At 35.7% G+C, this 18,368-nt stretch overlaps 2 protein-coding genes across 6 annotated transcripts in view; both read right to left on the bottom strand.

Annotated features, from left to right (window-relative positions):
* Positions 1-438: 438 nt before the first annotated feature.
* LOC145974609 (regulation of nuclear pre-mRNA domain-containing protein 1B) lies at positions 439-4,542 on the bottom strand. 2 transcript variants are annotated; one of them, XM_083104561.1, is made up of 6 exons: positions 4,219-4,542; positions 3,297-3,598; positions 2,917-3,051; positions 2,148-2,423; positions 1,719-1,869; positions 439-827 (listed from the first exon to the last, which is right to left on the bottom strand). In XM_083104561.1, the coding sequence occupies exons 1-5, from the start codon at positions 4,367-4,369 to the stop codon at positions 1,720-1,722; spliced, it is 1,014 nt and encodes a 337-aa protein (XP_082960687.1). In that variant the 5' UTR covers positions 4,370-4,542; the 3' UTR covers positions 439-827; position 1,719. The 2 variants fall into 2 exon arrangements, with proteins under 2 accessions (XP_082960687.1, XP_082960686.1); XM_083104560.1 differs by having other exon boundaries at positions 439-1,869.
* A 648-nt stretch (positions 4,543-5,190) lies between these two features.
* L (zinc finger protein Lobe) overlaps positions 5,191-18,368 on the bottom strand; it is a 78,642-nt gene continuing 65,464 nt past the window's right edge. Inside the window, exons 3-7 of one of the 4 annotated variants that reach the window (XM_083104252.1) lie at positions 17,737-17,879; positions 10,166-11,990; positions 8,851-9,933; positions 8,350-8,574; positions 5,191-7,986 (exon numbers count right to left, since the gene is read on the bottom strand). In XM_083104252.1, the coding sequence (XP_082960378.1) occupies positions 7,639-7,986; positions 8,350-8,574; positions 8,851-9,933; positions 10,166-11,990; positions 17,737-17,879 (3,624 nt within the window). In that variant the 3' untranslated portion in view covers positions 5,191-7,638. The remainder of the gene's footprint in view (positions 7,987-8,349; positions 8,575-8,850; positions 9,934-10,165; positions 11,991-17,736; positions 17,880-18,368) is intronic. The other 3 variants (XM_083104253.1, XM_083104251.1, XM_083104250.1) reach the window with 3 other exon arrangements.

Here is an 18,368-nt window from a genome sequence, read left to right as displayed (position 1 = left end):
TATATATATAATGGAATGCTTTGTTCTTCCATGTCATTGTGCCATGTCAATCTTGTATGTATCATTTTACTTTTACTTTTTATTGTTGAAGTAAATACAAGTATATATATTTTAAACATCTATTTTCAATTAAATGCATAAAAGATTCATCAGATTTATCCATGATGAATATAGAAAAAGAAAGCAGAAAGAAAATCACTGTACTCTTTATAGTATACTTGTATTAATATATGTTGAATCTATCAATATATTCAATGTACTATATTTCAATTCTTAATATACATTAATTGTATTTCAAATGTAGTTCAATCACTAATTATATTATAGATTTATTAGATTAATAATGTAATTTTGTTATTTTTGTATTTGGGATTTAAAATTACTTGAAAATGTATTTCACTTTTAGACATAAAAATTAGAGAGAAGTTACAGTGTGTATAACGATCAAAACATTTATTCTTAATATTTCGCATATTACAATCTTTTTTTCTTTTTCAATATGCACGCAATTTGTCTTTTTAAAATAGTTATAATATTATCTATGAGGACTACCGTTCGCGTTTACATTCGGATATTTACGAAGATCGTCTCGTCAGTTCTAAGAAAAGTCGTACTAAACTACAGCGTATATACATGTGATGGTTATCCGAATGTATCTCGAAGTATTATCTTCGATATACTGCCGATAAACAATGATTACATAATTGAAAAATACTTAATAAAACGTCTCTAATTATACAGAGGTCTGGTACGCAAGACCCTATCGCTTTTAGAGATACAGTAAAATGCCTCTATTCTGGATCTTCTTTCTTCTACTCTGAGCGATTCTGAAAATTCCAGAATGAAGGATTCGTAAAAATATAGATGCCCTTTCACCAACTCAGTGGAAAATCTCGGCTACCCCCTGTCATATAAATTTTCTTATGATTTTATAAGATGTGCATTTTTCATACAATTTATCATTTAGAAACATTTCTATATGATTCCGTTTATTTCACTTATAAGCATTTTATGATTTTCGTATTATTATGCCCAGTAGATTCGATGATGCGCAAATATAGCATTTTTATACGATCAATTTGAAGGACAAATCAATTTACATATAATTTGGGATACAGAATAAATCGTATGTTTTGCGAAATATTTTGAGTTTTTCGGATATTGCCATTGCGCTGTAGGAACATTGTTGTATGATTCACACATCATATATATTATATATATGATTATATATATAATTATATATATGATTTTTTGCACGAGTCATCTCGTAAAAATGTACTTATATTAGCCATATAGATATAGTACATGATTTTGCGATAAAGGATTCAAAAAGGAGCTGAGTGACTCGTCAATAAAGTATAAAAAAATTCAGAATTACAATGCAAATTTTTCGTATGTAATAGTTCTGTACCCTTATCACCCAGATATTCATTTGTATTCACTATCATTCATTATCATTCAGCCTCAATAACTCCAGTCTCGTCTCATTTATTAATATTTCCCCGTTTTATATTTTACGTTCATATACGTATGGGGCTTGTTATACCTCGGATTTATCAAATATTCTACAGTACAAAGTTATCATCGACGATATCTTTTGTTCCTTCACATCTCGCCGTCGTCGTATAAAACTCTCATACTATGAATCTCAAATTTCCGTCTACTCACGCAAACTAAAGTAATAAACTATATAAACGCCACCCGCGTCACAAACTTACACTAGTGCATGGAAAACAAATCTCCGGCGGAAGGAAGAGGCGCCAGACCACCAGTGACGTCGGGCAATTGCGTTAAATCGGGAAGATTCGAAATATGAGACTTCACCTCCGATCGAACCGCACATACCTTCTTAAGCTTTTCCTTATAGTCCTACAAAAAATAGTAGTCCTCTATAATACAGAAACATGGAACTTATAAAAATGTTAATGCAACTTAAGTCAATCAGTATTGTAAGACTAATTTGCTTTACAATATTCTAATTTTATGAATAGCAGTCTATTTTTAATGAATGAATCATGTACTATGTATTATATTATATTAATAAAAAATACATTACAAAGAACACTTGTCCTAGATTTTACATAAATCTTATTGTTACTGTGAAGTTTACACAGACATAAATAATAAAGAAAAAATGATAACTATACCTCTAACGTGCTTTGTGCCTGCTGAAGTAGTTGCCTCTGTGCCAGAGTATAGTCTCGCAGCATCGTTAGTAATCTTCTTCTATCTTCCATTTCGGCTTGCAGCCTTCCATTGTAGTCGGCCAAAAGAGCAGCAGCTTCGTTTACCGCGGCGCTTAACTGATCTGCGGCCGTTCGATCGGCGAGATTCGCGAGCAACGAGACCTCAGAGACTTCCGGTGGCAAGGATGCAATGCGTTCCCTAACACCAGCATCCGAGGACGCGGTATTTTCCAGATCCTGAAAAGCATAGAAGGCATTAGTTTGATGACTATTTTAGATCTTTCAAATATTCGCTATATTTTGTGGCAAATATCTTCATTCTGATGCTACATTTGATACAATATATTCTACTTATGTGAGATATAAATATGCGCAACAAAATTAATAAAAAAAAAAAATTTATAAAAAAGTATGGCATTGACAAAATAGCAGTTGTAATATTTTTTATACAAAAGCAAAGCATCGATCAATACTAAAAATCAGCATCCACTCGAATTACTTCGCGGAAAACGAAGTTCTCAAGAAACGAAAGAAAAAAAAAGTAAAAAAAAAGCGGCTAACACAATCAAACAAAACAGACAATTGATAGGGTTGATATGTCAAAATTGTCAAAGCGTCTGCTGATATGCCTCATGGATTCAACATATATTTCCATATGAATAAAATATTTTATTGCTAATGATACAAATTCCGCATCATGATTGTTGCTTGTATAATTAGTAAAATTAACCATTAAGGCTTTGATGAGTTCCTCAGTTTCTGGTGGATCGCCAGCAGGAGTTCGTGGGCTTAACGTCACATGAAGCTCTTTGGTGCCATCCACCTCGACTTCGGTTTCCGATTTTTTCTTTTCCTTCTTCTCCTTCTACAAACAAACAATATATCAATTTCACATTTTTTACTCACATAGGTTATAAATTATTATTTGAAAACTATAAATTCAGAAATTGAGATTATATTTGGAGATATAAGATTTGCATTTATTTATGGGATATATATTGTATTGAAACATTAAATGAATTCTGTTGTTTCTATATTAATATTAGTTCCAAATTGAAAGTTTTAATCATATACTAGAAGCTCTTACATATAATTTAAAAGAGAACATACCTTTACTTTCTCTATTTCAACTTTTGCCTTCTTTTTTGGCGGTGTTGCAGAATCTTTCTCAGTATCTGTGAAAGCTATTTTAAATTCTGCTATTTGTGCTTTGTCATAGACTCCTCTTTCTTCCCATATTGTCAATAACCTATTTAATCGGTCCCTCGTCTTTTCATCAAAACCTTTCATATGTTCAAATGCTTTTGGTAAGACTGTTTCAAATTCCTTTCCAAACTCTGGCCCTTTCTTCTTGCTATTTTGGATGACATCATTCGCCAGATACATAAACATTAATTTGCGATTGTCCTTCACTGCAAAAATGTATGTAAAAAATTGTTAAACTTATATATATGTACTATTAATTTCCACATAAAAGGACAGACTCACAGATAATATTTGCAAATAATGATACTTATATGCATAAATAAGAATCTATAACCTGGTACTACAATTTCAATTATAATCAAACTTGCATTTGCAAAACTTATTCTCACTTAGAGCCTCTCTTACAGCTTCAAATTCAAATACTTTGCTATTATAATATTCTTTTCTATTATGAACATTATTACAGTGTCATCACCATGTCATTATCTAATAATGACAATATCAAATATATTTTCAGAAATAAATTTAATATTTAAAGCAATATATTTTTCTTATTCAGAGAACCAAAAGTAAACAATGCAAGAGTCGCTTATCCATCACTCATCGAAAGCGATTCTATACTAATAAAGATAATTTTCCAAACTACGAGACGACGCGATCAATTCGCGTTGGATACATGGTGCAATCTAGTATAACCTAGAAACTTCAATGAATCTCGGCAATCTCGTCCTGTCGGAAGATACGTCCTACCACCTCGTCGAACTCGAGTACATCGGTCTCTTCGATCCAGAGGTAGGGAAGAAAATCGCGACGGAGTAATCGTTACCTTTGCACATCTCCTTGAACCAGATCTTCACGATGGTCGGGTGGTGTTTTCTGTGATGTATGAGCCAGAGCGAGAGCGTCTGGATGCTCTGCTGCGATGGGTTGAGGTCCATCAGCCGTTTGACCAGGGCGCTCTCCGTGAACCCCGTCATCGCGTCAGCTGCGTGGGTCTCTGTCAGCGAGGGGTCCGCCGGGATCTCGGTACAACTTGGAGCTCGCTCCTCTCGCCTGATCGCCGACTCTGAGTTCCAAGAGTCGCGCGCAGCACGACATACGTACTCGAATACCGCACAACAGCTGAATCCGTATATCGTACGATACGTTATAGATGGAGAGAGCCACGAAGGCACGAGGCGCCTTCTGACGGATATTCGTGATATCCTGGGTGGATAACTGTAGGCCTTGATGTCAGCGCTTTTTGCGACTATCGATAAAGAGGGCAATCCTTTTACGGTTATCCTGATTTTGTTCTAGATGAAGATACTTTTGAGGATCATTAATATTTAAATATGAATAATTCAAATATAGTTTATCTTTGATAGATGATAATTTTGACGAATGCGATTCTTTTGATATTTCTTTTGGCTATTCATATCAAGTACAATAATCACAAAAGGTTCGATTTTCTGTATTTATCATTTTGCACTATTATCTCAATTGTTTATATAAATTTTATTACAATCAATAAAAGATTCACATTAGAAGAGATTTATGATTAAGAGAATTATGTTTTTCTTAATGTTAATATAACTAATGTTTCGTCTTTTTCTACTATTTTAAATTGCTGAATATGAAATGAGAATCTTATAATTAAGTAAAAATTTTGTGATATTCTTTTAATAATAAATATCTTTAAAATATACAAAATTGTGCATAATGTTTGTTGGAAATATCATACATAATCTTTTCCTGCAAATTTTTCTGTATCTGAATCAGAATCTGTTATTTTTATTGTTTTGAACTATATATGTTTGGTCAGGAAAGCATTTGTATCATCATCAATTTATATTTCTTTAAATAAATATTTTTATCACTTCTGTAGAGTTCTTATTCTTATTTATCAGTCTACGAAAATTCAATAATCAAATATAACAAGACAAAACATTAGACAGATTGAAGTTAATCAAAGATGAAACTTAAAAAACAGAATTCTACAATTTTACATACCAATTGTATTATTGATCGCTGTTTGCAGGAATCAATGAGATGCAAAGTAATATTTCAATACTATAATTTTGCTAAAATTATATAATAAATCTGCAATATATATATAATTCTATTGTGAATTTATCTTTTTCAATATTGTGCTAAAAGTGATTGCTAATACATAAAAATAGCTTGACAAAATAGACGAAACAACCCGATTTAGAACAATAATTTATTTGTATATAATATTATCTCAGATGGCTAAAATGGACAAGTTTATTATATACAATACCCAGAGTTGGGAACGTTACTTCAAAAAAGTAACGCGTTACCGTTACCGTTACTTTTCGTGAAAAGTAACTCGTTACCGTTACTCGTTACTAATTTTGAAAAGTAAATCGTTACCATTATCGTTACTAAGAAAGTAACGATTCGTTACTTTTTATAATACAAAAATTAAATTAATTTATTTTAAAATATAATTATTATTTTATAGTATTTATTATAGTTGATTTTAAAATATAATTATTACTTTTATATATTCGATAATTATAAATTATTCCATCATTGATGTTCTTCATATTCAATTTTTCATTGTAATTTAGAAATTTTAGATTTATGAATACAGAGAAAAACATCATGCATGTACATATATAATTTTCCAAAATATTTGCAAACTGTTTTGTAATAGAAATAGATTTTTCAATTACTAAGGGGATACTATCCAGGATTACAAAATTAAAGTAACGATAAAAGTAACGGTTAAATTCGTTACCGTTACCGTTACAGACAGAAAAAAGTAACGATCGTTACCAAAAAAAAATAACGGTAACGGTAACGACGTTACAAGTAACGCGTTATTTCCCAACTCTGACAATACCTATATGATTTGAAACAATAACTTATTTCATACAGAATTATCTTATCGCTATGCCTAATGGACAAGTTATTGCATCTCTTGTTTTAATACAGTCCATTTCCTCCTTTTAGTCCATTTTCTTCTCTATTTCAAATCAATTTTCTTGTGAATTAGCATTTTCCTCCTACATGCAAAAAATTTAAAATTGAGGAAATTGATTGTATCAATAACTTTACATGGATCATTAACATATAAACTGATGGAACATTTAATAGTATTTCCCTCCTATTATTTGTAGAATATTTACAAGCTTTGTTTGCGATAGAAATAATTATTTTCTATTGGGTTTAATCTGACGATTATAAAGAGCTAATCGCAATCAATCGTTACAAGATTATTTTATCAATGAAATATAATTAGAAAATCGCAAAAAAGAAAACTGTAAATTCAATATGAAAATCTAACATTACAAATACAATATGTCAATGTTGTACAATGTTAATTAGAGTGAAATAAGCCATTTAATATATACAGTTGAAAAGTTTCAAACTTTTCCTTGATTTTTTTTAGTCAAATTTTATACTTGTATTTATCTTGCTCATAGATCTTAACATAGATAAGTGAATATAACACAAATCAAAATATCTCACATTTATAAAGAATTTAAAATAAAACCGTATCAATATCTAAGTTTTGGTTTGCATCACTTTTCTTTTCTCTTAAAGTTTAAATATTAACATAATTATGTTATATAATATAAAATTAACAGCATTTATAAACTTGATATATATGTATATGTATATATATAAGAGCATATATGTTTTTAAGACGCGATTGTTTTAATTTTATCAATTGGGCGAACTTTGATAAAGTAGACAATTTCGTCAATCTTTGACTAAAGATAAGAAAGAAAAAATTAAATTCTACGCTTTACTTCTATAATTAGGATCGAACATACCTGTTCGGAAACAATAAGATGAATATTCTCGTCAAACTTAACGCAAACAAACTTATGTGCTGCGGAAACATCAATATTTTACTTCTAAATTTGAAACTGATATATAAGAATTTGAGGATAAACAAGATACTAACGATCCTTCTACCTGAGAAAGGCATCGAAATCTCTTATATATTAAAATTTTATTATTAATATGTAAAAAACTAACCATCTGGAATAATCACTTTCTCGATAATACTCTTAATTAATACTGTATGTGTGTATGTGTATACGTGTGTGTATATATGTGTGTGTGTGTGTGTGTGTATCGAACTTTATTTCACAAATTGTTTTTTAAAAGAATAGTATAGAATATTCGCCGCTGATAGTAGCGGTGAAAAACTTAATGATTGGCTAACAAGTCCTTAATAATCAATTAATCCTAAATCAGAACGAAATGTAACGTTGACCGAAGAAAGTCACGATATCATTTTGTTGGATGTCGTCTCAATATCTACTTCCGTCTTCAACTTTTGCTCCTCTCGTTTAACTTCCTCGTGTTCCTCCTGTCCTATCTGATCGTCTACGTTCACTTCCTCCTCCTCTTCCTCTTCTTTGCTTTGCATTACTTCCTCCTTCACCGTTACACCACCATCGGACTCACGATTTTTCATCTCGTTTTCGGCCGACGAAGTATGAATCTCGTCTCTTGGACGATGGAAAGTCAGTATGTGGTGATCTAGCTCCGCATTGAAAAAGAATTTGAGCGTGCACTTGGGGCAATCGTACGGTCGCGCGCCCAGACCATGTTCTTGTAGCAGGTGACTCTGCAAACAAATACATATTTGTATCTGAACAAAAAAAATAATAAATTGCTATTTTACGGCATATGTTAATTCCGTTCTGTTTGTAACATGAAAAGATGTTTATTTAAAAGCATAAAGAGAAATGAATCTAAGAAAAATACGCGATTTCGCAACAAACCATCATTAAATTGCGAAAGAATCCAAATTTTATTCATATGTATGTATGAAACAGGATGTTGAGGAATTCATTCATCTTAGTGAAACGCGTCTACTTCGTATTTGCTTTCGAACTTGTTTATCTGCTCCTTTTTGAGAGTTTACGTCGTTTTCTGATTATCGTATAACAGGTATTTTGTATTTGTAAGATATGTGTAGTTAAATTACCTGAAGACCAATAGGAGTTGTGAAGAGCGATTGACAGAGATAACAGCTGAGCGCAGCGCAGCCAACGAAAGTATGTTCTATTAAGTGAATTTGCAATTGCATAGGACTGGTAGCCTCAAATGAACATAAATGACACCGCAAGGCTTCCAGGGAAGCTCTCCTGGAAGTTTCCAGATGTTCCTTTCTCACGTGTTGCTGGATTTTGGCTTCGGTTGGAAATGACACCTAGAAATTTTAATCCTTATTTTAATATTTTAATCTACAATTCAAAATACAATTTTGTGAGAACATATACAATGTAGTTTTCAAAAGATTAAAACAAAAAATCCAATATTACAAATTGTTATCTTTATTGGAAAGTCTTCAAAAATCTTTTTTAAATTTTATATTATATAATAAACAAAAAAAGATGAAAATTAAATTTTTTTTGCACGCGTGTAATCTTGAATTACATATATATTTAAATATTATTAAAAAAATCGCAAATTGCTATACACTAACCTGACACTGTATACACGAATAGGATGCCTTTGAACCATTAGTGCTAATCTTTTTATGTTCTGCGATTCTGTGCTTCTCTGCCTCTTCGGAATCTTCAAATTTCACTCCACATTCTTCACAGCGTTTTTTATCCGTATTTCCCTCACTTCTGGATCGATTCTCCAGGTTGAGTCCTCTATCATCCCACTTGTCCTTGGAGCTATCCCATTGACCATTCTTGTTTGCGAACCATATCGTATCGTATTTGGCCCGCTCATAGGTCGTTGAGTTTAGAATAGGCAATCCCTGAGAGTGTCGCATATAGCAGGGTTTGCAGACCTTGAGCGATTGTCCACTCGTACTGGCAGGATTGGGTGGCAGACTGACGAAATCATCAGCGGCAAAATCGCGCAAACAGAGACAGCAACCCTGGCTCTGGGTTTTGCCGCCACCAGGACTGGTCGGACTAGAAACAGCGCTGCGCGGTCCCGAAGACGTTCGCAGATGGTGCCGTGCATGCAAACGACACTCTAGTTCGCTGATCAGCGTCTGCCGGCAAACGACACATGGTGCGGGCAAATGAGGTAAAGAATTGTCCAGTCGTTGTTGCGGGTCCACGTTTTCCAAGCTATGTCTTTGCACGTGATCGAGGAATTGACTTTCTGAAGTCAGGCAACCACGGCACACCACGCACGTGTCACTTAGTTGTATCTTGCAGTGCTTCTGGAGTTTGTGTTCGGCCAAGGTCGCACTGGACAGGCACACTTCGTCACAGATGTTGCACTTGTGACGTCCGCCGGGCTCGTTGGATGCGTGTTGGATCCTCGTATGAGACTCTAGCTCATTTCGCGAACGACAAACCTCACCGCAATAACCACACGTCAGGGTATTCAAGGTAGATAGAGCCTTACTGGACAGTTTGGGAGGAGTGTGAGCCAATTTCTTGTGTGCCTGCAGCTCGGCCTCGTTCGCGAATTCACCGCGTTCGCAGAGCTCGCATTGCTGCCCAGAAGTGCCATAGTTTGTACGTTTGTTGTTGTCGCGTTGATTCAAAGAATTGTTATTACTCGACGCTGGTGAGCGACCTCTCTTCAAAGATTTCGTCTAGAATTTTGGAAAAAATATCGTTTAATAAATAATCCTACTAAGATTTAAGTATCTAATAATTTCATATTAATGTCAAGTGTGCGTACAAAGTAATTAGAATGTCTATTGATTGAGTTTTATGTAAAATTTAAGAATATTTAAAAATTAAATAAAAATGTATCTTTTTTGTTTAATTTTATTTTTGAGAGAAATTTTAATTTTTGATCTTCATAATACAACAGATATTTACTTCCTCATGATTTCTGACCGGTCGATGAACGCGCCCGTTCTCTCTCGAGTTACTTCTGACGGATGGCACCTGATGATCCTGGGTCGTGTGATGAACCTGGGCGACGTGTCGGTCCAAGAGAAACTCCACCGCAAAACCTTCCCGACAGATGGGACATCTGTAGAGATTGGTCGAGTGGCTGGCCAAGTGAAGCTGAAGTTCGAGTTCTGAACCGCAGCAGATTCCGCAGAACAAACAACGCGCCGCAACGCCACCACCGGGCGTCGAAGCCGGGCTCCTCGCGGCACCCATCGGGCTACTATTCATCAGAGAGATGACGGGTGGAGGCGCGTGCACACTACGCACGTGAGCCGCCATTTCGGCCTCGCTCCTGAAGAAGCTCCTACCCTCGCTGGAAGCCGACGCGTTTGCTCCCGACGGCGAGTTCTCATTGTTAGATACGGTGCACGTGTTGCAACGATAAACTCGGCACTCCTGGCTGTGCTTCACCGCGAAGTGCACCTGTATCGCTACTCTAGAGTCGAAAGTGTCCCGGCACAGAGCGCAACGATACAAATGATGCGCGTGCACGTCCAAAAGGTGCCTCTGAAGTTGATCTGGATGTGGGTAGAGCTTTTTGCAGGCACTGCAGGCGTATTCCTTGCTGACCTGGCTCAGATAGTGCTTCGTCAGATGGGCCAGCATATCCTCGCGGTCTGAGAAGACCGCTTCGCACTTGGGACATAGATGTTGTCTGCCGGACATCTCCTGGTTACGATGGTCGGCCTGCAAGTGTCGCGCTACATGCTCGCGAAAGGATTCAAAGTCTTTTAGCGCGGCACCGCATTGACCGCATAACAGAGTATTAGCGGTGTAACCGCCAGCGGCATCCGAGGAAGATCTGGTCGAGTGCTTATTCGTGAGATCGGCGGCTTCCGGCGCGTCCCGGGTTCTCGATACCCGGGAGGAATCTCTCGCGGTGCCGTCGTAAATGCTGCCGTTCAGCTTCGTCTCTCCGTAATCTACAGCGTGTGTCGGCGGCGGTCGGCGATTCTCACAGTGCTGGAGAACGTAATGCTCGGCGTAGGAAGCCGCCGAGGAACACGGAATGCTGCACAAGGGACACATCATCATCGTCGCGCCAAAACCATCCATTCGATGTATCGACAACAAATGATCGCGTAAGAGGGCCAACGTGGAGAATTTCATGGTACACTGGTTACAGGTAAACCCGTTCTCGTAATGATCCCTCTCGGTAGCCGGCCTATCGCCTCGATCTTCGGACGTCGGATACTTGCGATCCAGTCGCTGTTCCTTCGTGACATCCTGGCGATCCAACGACTTGCAGGCAGCTGCCTGCTGCTGCTCGCTGGACGTTCTGCTCGGCGATGGCTGCTGCCGGGCCGGGCCTTCTGCGCCGCTCAGGATCGCCTGGTGCATCGTGTGCACGTGCATCTGCAACTGTTGCATGCAGCTGAACGAGTCGCGGGTGCAATACATGCAGGCGAGTTTCAAGGGCGAGCTGAGAACCGGAGTGGTAGAAGCGCTGCCGGTGCTCTGCGATGCCTTCAGGACGTTCCTCGGATTCAGACTGAGATTCAGCGACGGCGACGGCGACGACGGTACCGGCGGTGACGACGTGCTATGCGAGGATACGCTTCTTCTACCATAGTCGACGTCCTGAAGTTTGAGACCGGCCGATTGAGACGACGAGGACGATTGGTGTTTCTTGTGAGACTGCATGTGTGCTGTTAAAGCCGCGGCTGTACTGTAGCCTCTCGTGCAAGCCGTGCATTGATAAGGCCTCTGGGTGTCATGCGTTTTCAAGTGAATCTTCAGGTGATCGCTAAGAAAAAGAAAAATGTGTTAAAAGCTCGTAATTGAAATTTACAGGGTAAAAAATTCAGTTTGTAATTAAAAAATATTAATCTAGTTATGTAAGCGCGTTAAGTACACGGAGAAAATTTTACAAATCACATGAAAAATATATTCCTTCTTACAACATTTATTAAGTAAAGTTCGAATATAAATTAGGATATTTTTTTATTGGTATAAATATTATAAATTATACATTTATTTCATTGTTTAATAATTTGTACATCAAAATATTTCAATAATTATTAAATATTTATCCTTAAAATATAATATGTATGTAAAATATAATATGTATGTATATAACATTATTGAATAGAAATATATGTATGTAAAATATAATATGTATGTATGTAATATTATTGAATAGAAATATGTGTTATATATGCTAGTATTCCACGATTGCAAAAATTATGTTATAATTTTTATTATATAATATTTTTCCGTGTAGAGAATAAATGATTAAAAAATATATATGATATACAAACAAATAGTATAAAATGAAAAATAATTTTAAATAACATTCTTTTCACGTACAAAAAAGTATGATGTACTAAAAAAAGATGTTTATTGTATTTAGTGTTGAAAATATAATTATATATAAGGATAACACATACTTTTATTTAGAAATATATTACCTAATAATATTATTTATTAATCTTAATCGTATTTTAAGAGTAAAACAACAATAGCATCACTATCGTGACGACTATTTTACAATTAAATTTCTATCGTTTTTTTCCACAATTTTCGAAATCTCGACCAAATGTTATTTTTGTAGATGGATGACTGACCTATTATATAGACTGACTTATCTTTTAAAACGATAAATTGCCTTTCGTTGTACAGAGAGATCGGAGATCTAATTCAGGAGATTCTATTTCCTGTGATAAACGATGAGAGTGTCCATGTATATTAACGTTTATCAGAACCCGCGCTCTGTCAATCACACGTGAAAATAGATTTGTTGCGAACGACGATATTTTGATATCGAGCGCGGAAGTCGGATGTAAAACGATCAGAGTTGTAACGCGCTGCGATTTAATAATAAAACTGTAGGACGTGATCGATAATGTTAATTTATCGGCGATTTGATATACTTTGAACGATACTACTTGCGCTCAACCTCGGAGATTGAATTTACGGTAAAGCGATCGACGAGTCAATTCACGAGAAAGAATTAAACGTCGGGGAAACTAATGAAAATGGACGGCGAGTTTGTCGAAACTTGCTTAAAAATATTTTCCTCGGGTGCTAATTAAGTGTCCTACTAATAAAGCGCCGAATATATTACTTAGAAGGGAGATATCGGCGAGATGGGGTCATATCGCCCGATGACGTTTCCATACCGTTCCGAAAATGAATAAATAACTCTCGTATCGAGAGATGAGAATCTAAAATCATTCTTCGCCGTTCTTTTACATAGACAACTAAATTATATTAGTGTATGAATTTTAAGCGCGCTATTGATTCTTTCTTATTTGAAGTTTCATATTTAAAAAACGTCGTATAGATCGTTATTTCGCGCTAAATTAAAGACAATAGAATAGCAAGTATCAAATATTTTTGATATTAGTTTTCTCTTTTCGGAGCACATACTTTTTATTTTATAGCAGGTGGAAATTAATATCAGGAAAGACAGTTTTTCTCCAAAAAAAAAATAATAAAAAAAAGATTTACGTCATTTTTTGAGTAATTGATTCGCGAACTTTTTACCTCATCATGCGATCGTTAATCGGGTACAGAATACGGGCAATTGAGATTAATAAGAATTTATTAATCCTTGCAGAAACCGATCTCTGTCAATTATAAAACAAGTTTGCGAAATATGAATCTCTTGTATTACATTTCTTTTTTGATTCGTCAATCTTGAAAAAACACGCATCAACGATACATTATTTTTAACTAGATACTTATGAACGTGCACTGAGAAAAATCGTTTGATTATACCAACAAGACGTATTTTAAACCAAGAATTTTTAGTTATCATGATAAAACTCGATTTTTTATAACTAGAACGTTTAATAGAATTTACTACAAGGATTTGGTTAATATTTTCTAGTTGGATCTATAAAAAATTTCTGATTATATATTAACAGTGATCCATTTTTTTTGTAAATTTAGTATTATTACCCAGAAAATTTGGTAAATTTAACAGGAAGAAATTAATCATACTCATCTGATAATTCCTATAATTCTGATTCGTCCATTTTCCAACAGACATACTGGTTGAATCTACCAGATTTCTAATTAATGCAACCACAGATTTTTTCTCAGTGTGGGATTTTGGACATGTCGAACTCGAATAATTAGCTCTCGAGGCTTCTCTATAGAATATCTACCCTATCCCTGCAGATAGAATATCTTCTATCGCGAAGAAAGGATTCGTCTGCCAAATAGCGTCGAGAAGAGGATACAGAGATTTCGGACAGGGTCAGGCGCGGGTAAGGATTCGTCGATTTTCGTGGTAGATTCCGCGAATGAATAATTCATCGTATATATATGTGTGTGTGTGTGTGTGTGTGTTGATGGTGGAAAACTGAATTCGCATTTAAGGTGAGATCAGTCCGACGACGCGAGCGGTCAGCGAGCTGTCTCGACTCGTCGAAACGAAGACAGACGGCGAATTTACTCCTGCACTTTGCGCGTGAATTATTCATGCGCCACCAGGATTATCGCCCAGTGAACCCGCGGCTGTCCTATTATCGAGCGTATCGTTTTGCGGCCGACCGACGACGAAAGAAGAAGAAATAAAAAAAAGGAAAAAGTTAAAAAAAGGATGACTCTCAAAAGCGTGTAAAAAGCGTCGCGCTCGCTTAACGAAGAGAATGGACGACGAGACTCCGCGCCGGTCAAGCCGGTATTAAATGCCATTCGCGACGACTCGCATATTCCTGTTTTCACACTATTATGTGTTCGATGTCACCTTTCGATGTTGACCGTCTCCTCATTCGTCGACATAGATCGGAGGTGGCATTTGAATGCAGATTGAGATCGGTTTCGTTTTAATTGCACATTTTACATTCTCTTTACTTATTTTACTATTGTAGCAAATGCGAGAAGACGAATAGATCTGTAACTTTTCTCGTTTGAAATAATTTGGCTATTATTGTTAAAGAAATAGAACGAGGAATAGATTCAGTTATTTAATAACAGGTTTTATTAAAATGCACCTTATAATAAAAATAGAGTTTTATGATATTGATTTCTTTTTAAAATTTACCAAGTTATTATTACGGAAAAATATATTTTATCCCTAAAACTAACGATTTCCATTATTTAAAAAAAAATCAATTTTAAAGTAGTTACGTTTAATAGTTAGTAGAGAAAGAGAATTGAAGGTCTCATGGTGATTTTTAAAAGTCTAACTCACGTAGAGAGAGATATAGAGTTCAAGCGCGAAATGGCGAGCAGCCATTCTACAAGAAGAAGATCGTGTTTAGGGTGCTGAAAGGAAATGGAAATAAATGGACCGTTAAACTCCACCCTCGTAAGATTGAAAGAATCACCCTATCGCGTTGATTCGTAGGTATGTTGACTGCTCGATCTCTAGGTACTCTCATTTTAGAAGTTTTATTTATGATTCAAATGATTCAATTTTGAAAAATGATCATTCATTATGTAACAAAATTATTATTTGATTCAATTATTATTTGATTCGATTTCATGCACTTTTTTCTCATTTTTTCACATTTCACAATTGTCGATTTATCGTTTTATTCCAATAAGCAATTTTTATTTCAGTTTTATTCAGTGTCTGTATTAAATGTTTGCGATCAACTCTGATTGGGTAAAAAAATTTTGCACATTTTATTGCTCTTATTTATCGAAACTAGATTAGTGCAACAAGCGAATAGTTGTTTTTATATAAAGTAGCTAAAGGTCGAATCGTGTTTTTGAATTTGTTATCGATGGACCATGAGAACTACAAGACTGCCGTAAAATGCAATGTTTCGCTGCCGCATTCCGTGAGAATAAAAACATCGCCGTGACGAGGTATTACTCGTAAGATACGTAAAATTTTCTGATTTTCCGGTTTCACGATCGAATCGAATTTTTGATTGATAAGTCGAAACGTACGTGTTAATGCGTTCTGGAAACATATATAAATTAATTATTTTAGAATTTTCAGAGAATTAGCTTCTTAAATTTTTTTAAATAAAGAATTTATAACAGAAGAAAATAACTTTTTTCCGATATTAATTCAATTATCGATTTTAATTCAATTAAATAAATTAATTAATTCTGAGCTTCATGGCATATTTTTCATATTTTGATCTTGCTGAGGTTCTCTTCGAATTAATAAATCGAGATGATGCTGCATATTTGTTGTAAATAAAGAGAAGATTTTTCATCAAAAAATTTCACTGAGACACTCAGCGTGAGAACCACGGAGATTTTCACCCTTTTGTTGGATCACCCAAACTGACTGTTAAAATGGGAGGACGAATAGAGATGTGGCGTAAAGATCTTGCGGTACGATTGTAATAGCGGCTGACAGGTGAGAAGCAAGCCTCTGTTAGGACCTTTCTAACAACTCAATTCTTTGCAGTTCTGCTTCAGAACAGAATCCACGCGAGATTGCCACTTCGAAATTATTAATTTATATATTCGCGCTCATCAAATTTAAATAATAATAATATTAATTGGAAAAAAGAATATATATCGCGGATGTGCGAAAGTGATTATTTCTTATATACAATGTTTAATTAATTATATATAATCGCGTAAAAATTTATTATAAATATACAGAAGGACTTATATTAAAAGAATACTAAAAGGAAGTTAAAAAAATCGCGATTTTTAAACATTCTATAATTTTTCGTCCAATACCGTTTATTTATTATAATATATATAATTGTGAAGGTTGATTTTTTCCGGCAAAAAGAAGCTGATAAGGTCGCGAATCGCGATGGTGAGCAGAATCGTTCGAGGGATTCCTGGTGTCATTGGTTGCGAGCGCGACTTTAACGGCTGGCGAAGGCGGACGAGCGGCAACGAGGCGCTTGACTAATGTTCTACCTGTTGTCCCGTAACACCTATGCGTCCTACCTGTCTGCTCACCTGGGGCCCCGCGGGGGCTCGCGAGCGCACACGCGTGTATCCAGTTAGAAAAAGGTACTTTGCGCGGGCCCTGTCCTTCTCTCTCTCTCTCTCTCTCTCTTTCTCAGACCCAGCTTAGCATTTCAATGCGCGCGGAACGATTCAATATACCGAGAGGATAACGCGTGAGAAAGAAGGAAACAAACAGATGGATACGACGCGAGGAGTACCAAGGAGCGGGTAGGAGGAGAGGAGAGAAAGAAACAGAGCCACGTAAGAGAGTAAGCTTGACTAATGCCACCCGGGGCCATGGTCGTCGTGTGATCATTACTCATTTGTCACCCGTTGGATCGGCGTCCCTCGTGGAATCGGTCGGAGGGGCCCCGCTTGGGCCCCATCGAGGACCTCGTTCAGCCATCTGTCGCGTTTATGGTTGTGCCAGCGCGATTGTTTCTTTTACGCCTTCCGATAATCTTTACTGGTTACGTTTGTGCCTTATGATTTTTTGTAAAATATTTCTTATCAATCGATCGATATTGAAGGAGAGAGAAGTAATTTGAAATAATTAGAGGACAATTTTTTAAATTGTCAAGTCGTCTCGCAGTCTATGAATCATTGTCAAATCTGATTGATGGCTAATAATAAATAAGATATCATCGACAAGATTTCGCGCTTACCTCCTAGAAAAGGCAGCTTCACATTTCGAGCAGCGATATCGCCTGTCTCCAGTGTGCAGCTTTACGTGACGATCGCGACTGCGCTTGTGTTTGAATAGTCTGTTGCACCAACTGCACTGGTATGGCATCTGATCGCCGTGACTCTGAAATCAATGCAATCATTTATAGTATTAATTCTATCAAAACGATTTTGTTCGTAGGAATCAAAAAGATATGGCGAATAAAACAACAATAATAAGACAATGATTACATCGATGATAAGACAATGATTACATCAATGAAAAGTTCCGACAAGAACAGTTATGTCACCACGAATCATCTACATGGATATAACCTTCTTTTTTTATCATTACATCGATTTTATTCTCGAAATATCAATTAATAAATTTCATATTAATACCGATATCATCTAGTACCGATCCTTGAGGGAATTATCCACTCGAAAATCCACGTGGATTCAACGATGTTAATCCACATGGTAATAACATAGATTTCACGTACTGTTTTTGTCGAGACGTATCCTTGAAACTTGAGGAAAACTCACAGAATCTAAAATCAATAAAAATTCTACATATCGTCTAAAAATTGCAACATACTTCAAGGTTCTATTAACGTGTATAGGACCAAGAGTC

The sequence above is a fragment of the Camponotus vicinus genome, unplaced genomic scaffold (assembly GCF_025532165.1).
Source record: "Camponotus vicinus isolate PSW18456_S1 unplaced genomic scaffold, iyCamVici1.0 SCAF_7, whole genome shotgun sequence".
NCBI classification, from domain to species: Eukaryota; Metazoa; Arthropoda; class Insecta; order Hymenoptera; family Formicidae; genus Camponotus; species Camponotus vicinus.
Note: the sequence above shows the minus strand (reverse complement) of the source record. Positions and strands in the feature narration are given on the sequence as shown.

What these genes read in the sequence shown, in the direction of transcription:
- LOC145974609 (XM_083104560.1), bottom strand. Translation starts at nt 4,369, where the DNA reads ATGACGGGGTTCACGGAGAGCGCCCTGGTCAAACGGCTGATGGACCTC. An exon ending in AACTCATCAAAGCCTTAATG is followed by an intron (nt 2,424 to 2,916) that starts GTTAATTTTACT and finishes TATGCTTTTCAG; the next exon opens with GATCTGGAAAATACCGCGTC. An exon ending in AGGCACAAAGCACGTTAGAG is followed by an intron (nt 1,870 to 2,147) that starts GTATAGTTATCA and finishes TATTTTTTGTAG; the next exon opens with GACTATAAGGAAAAGCTTAA.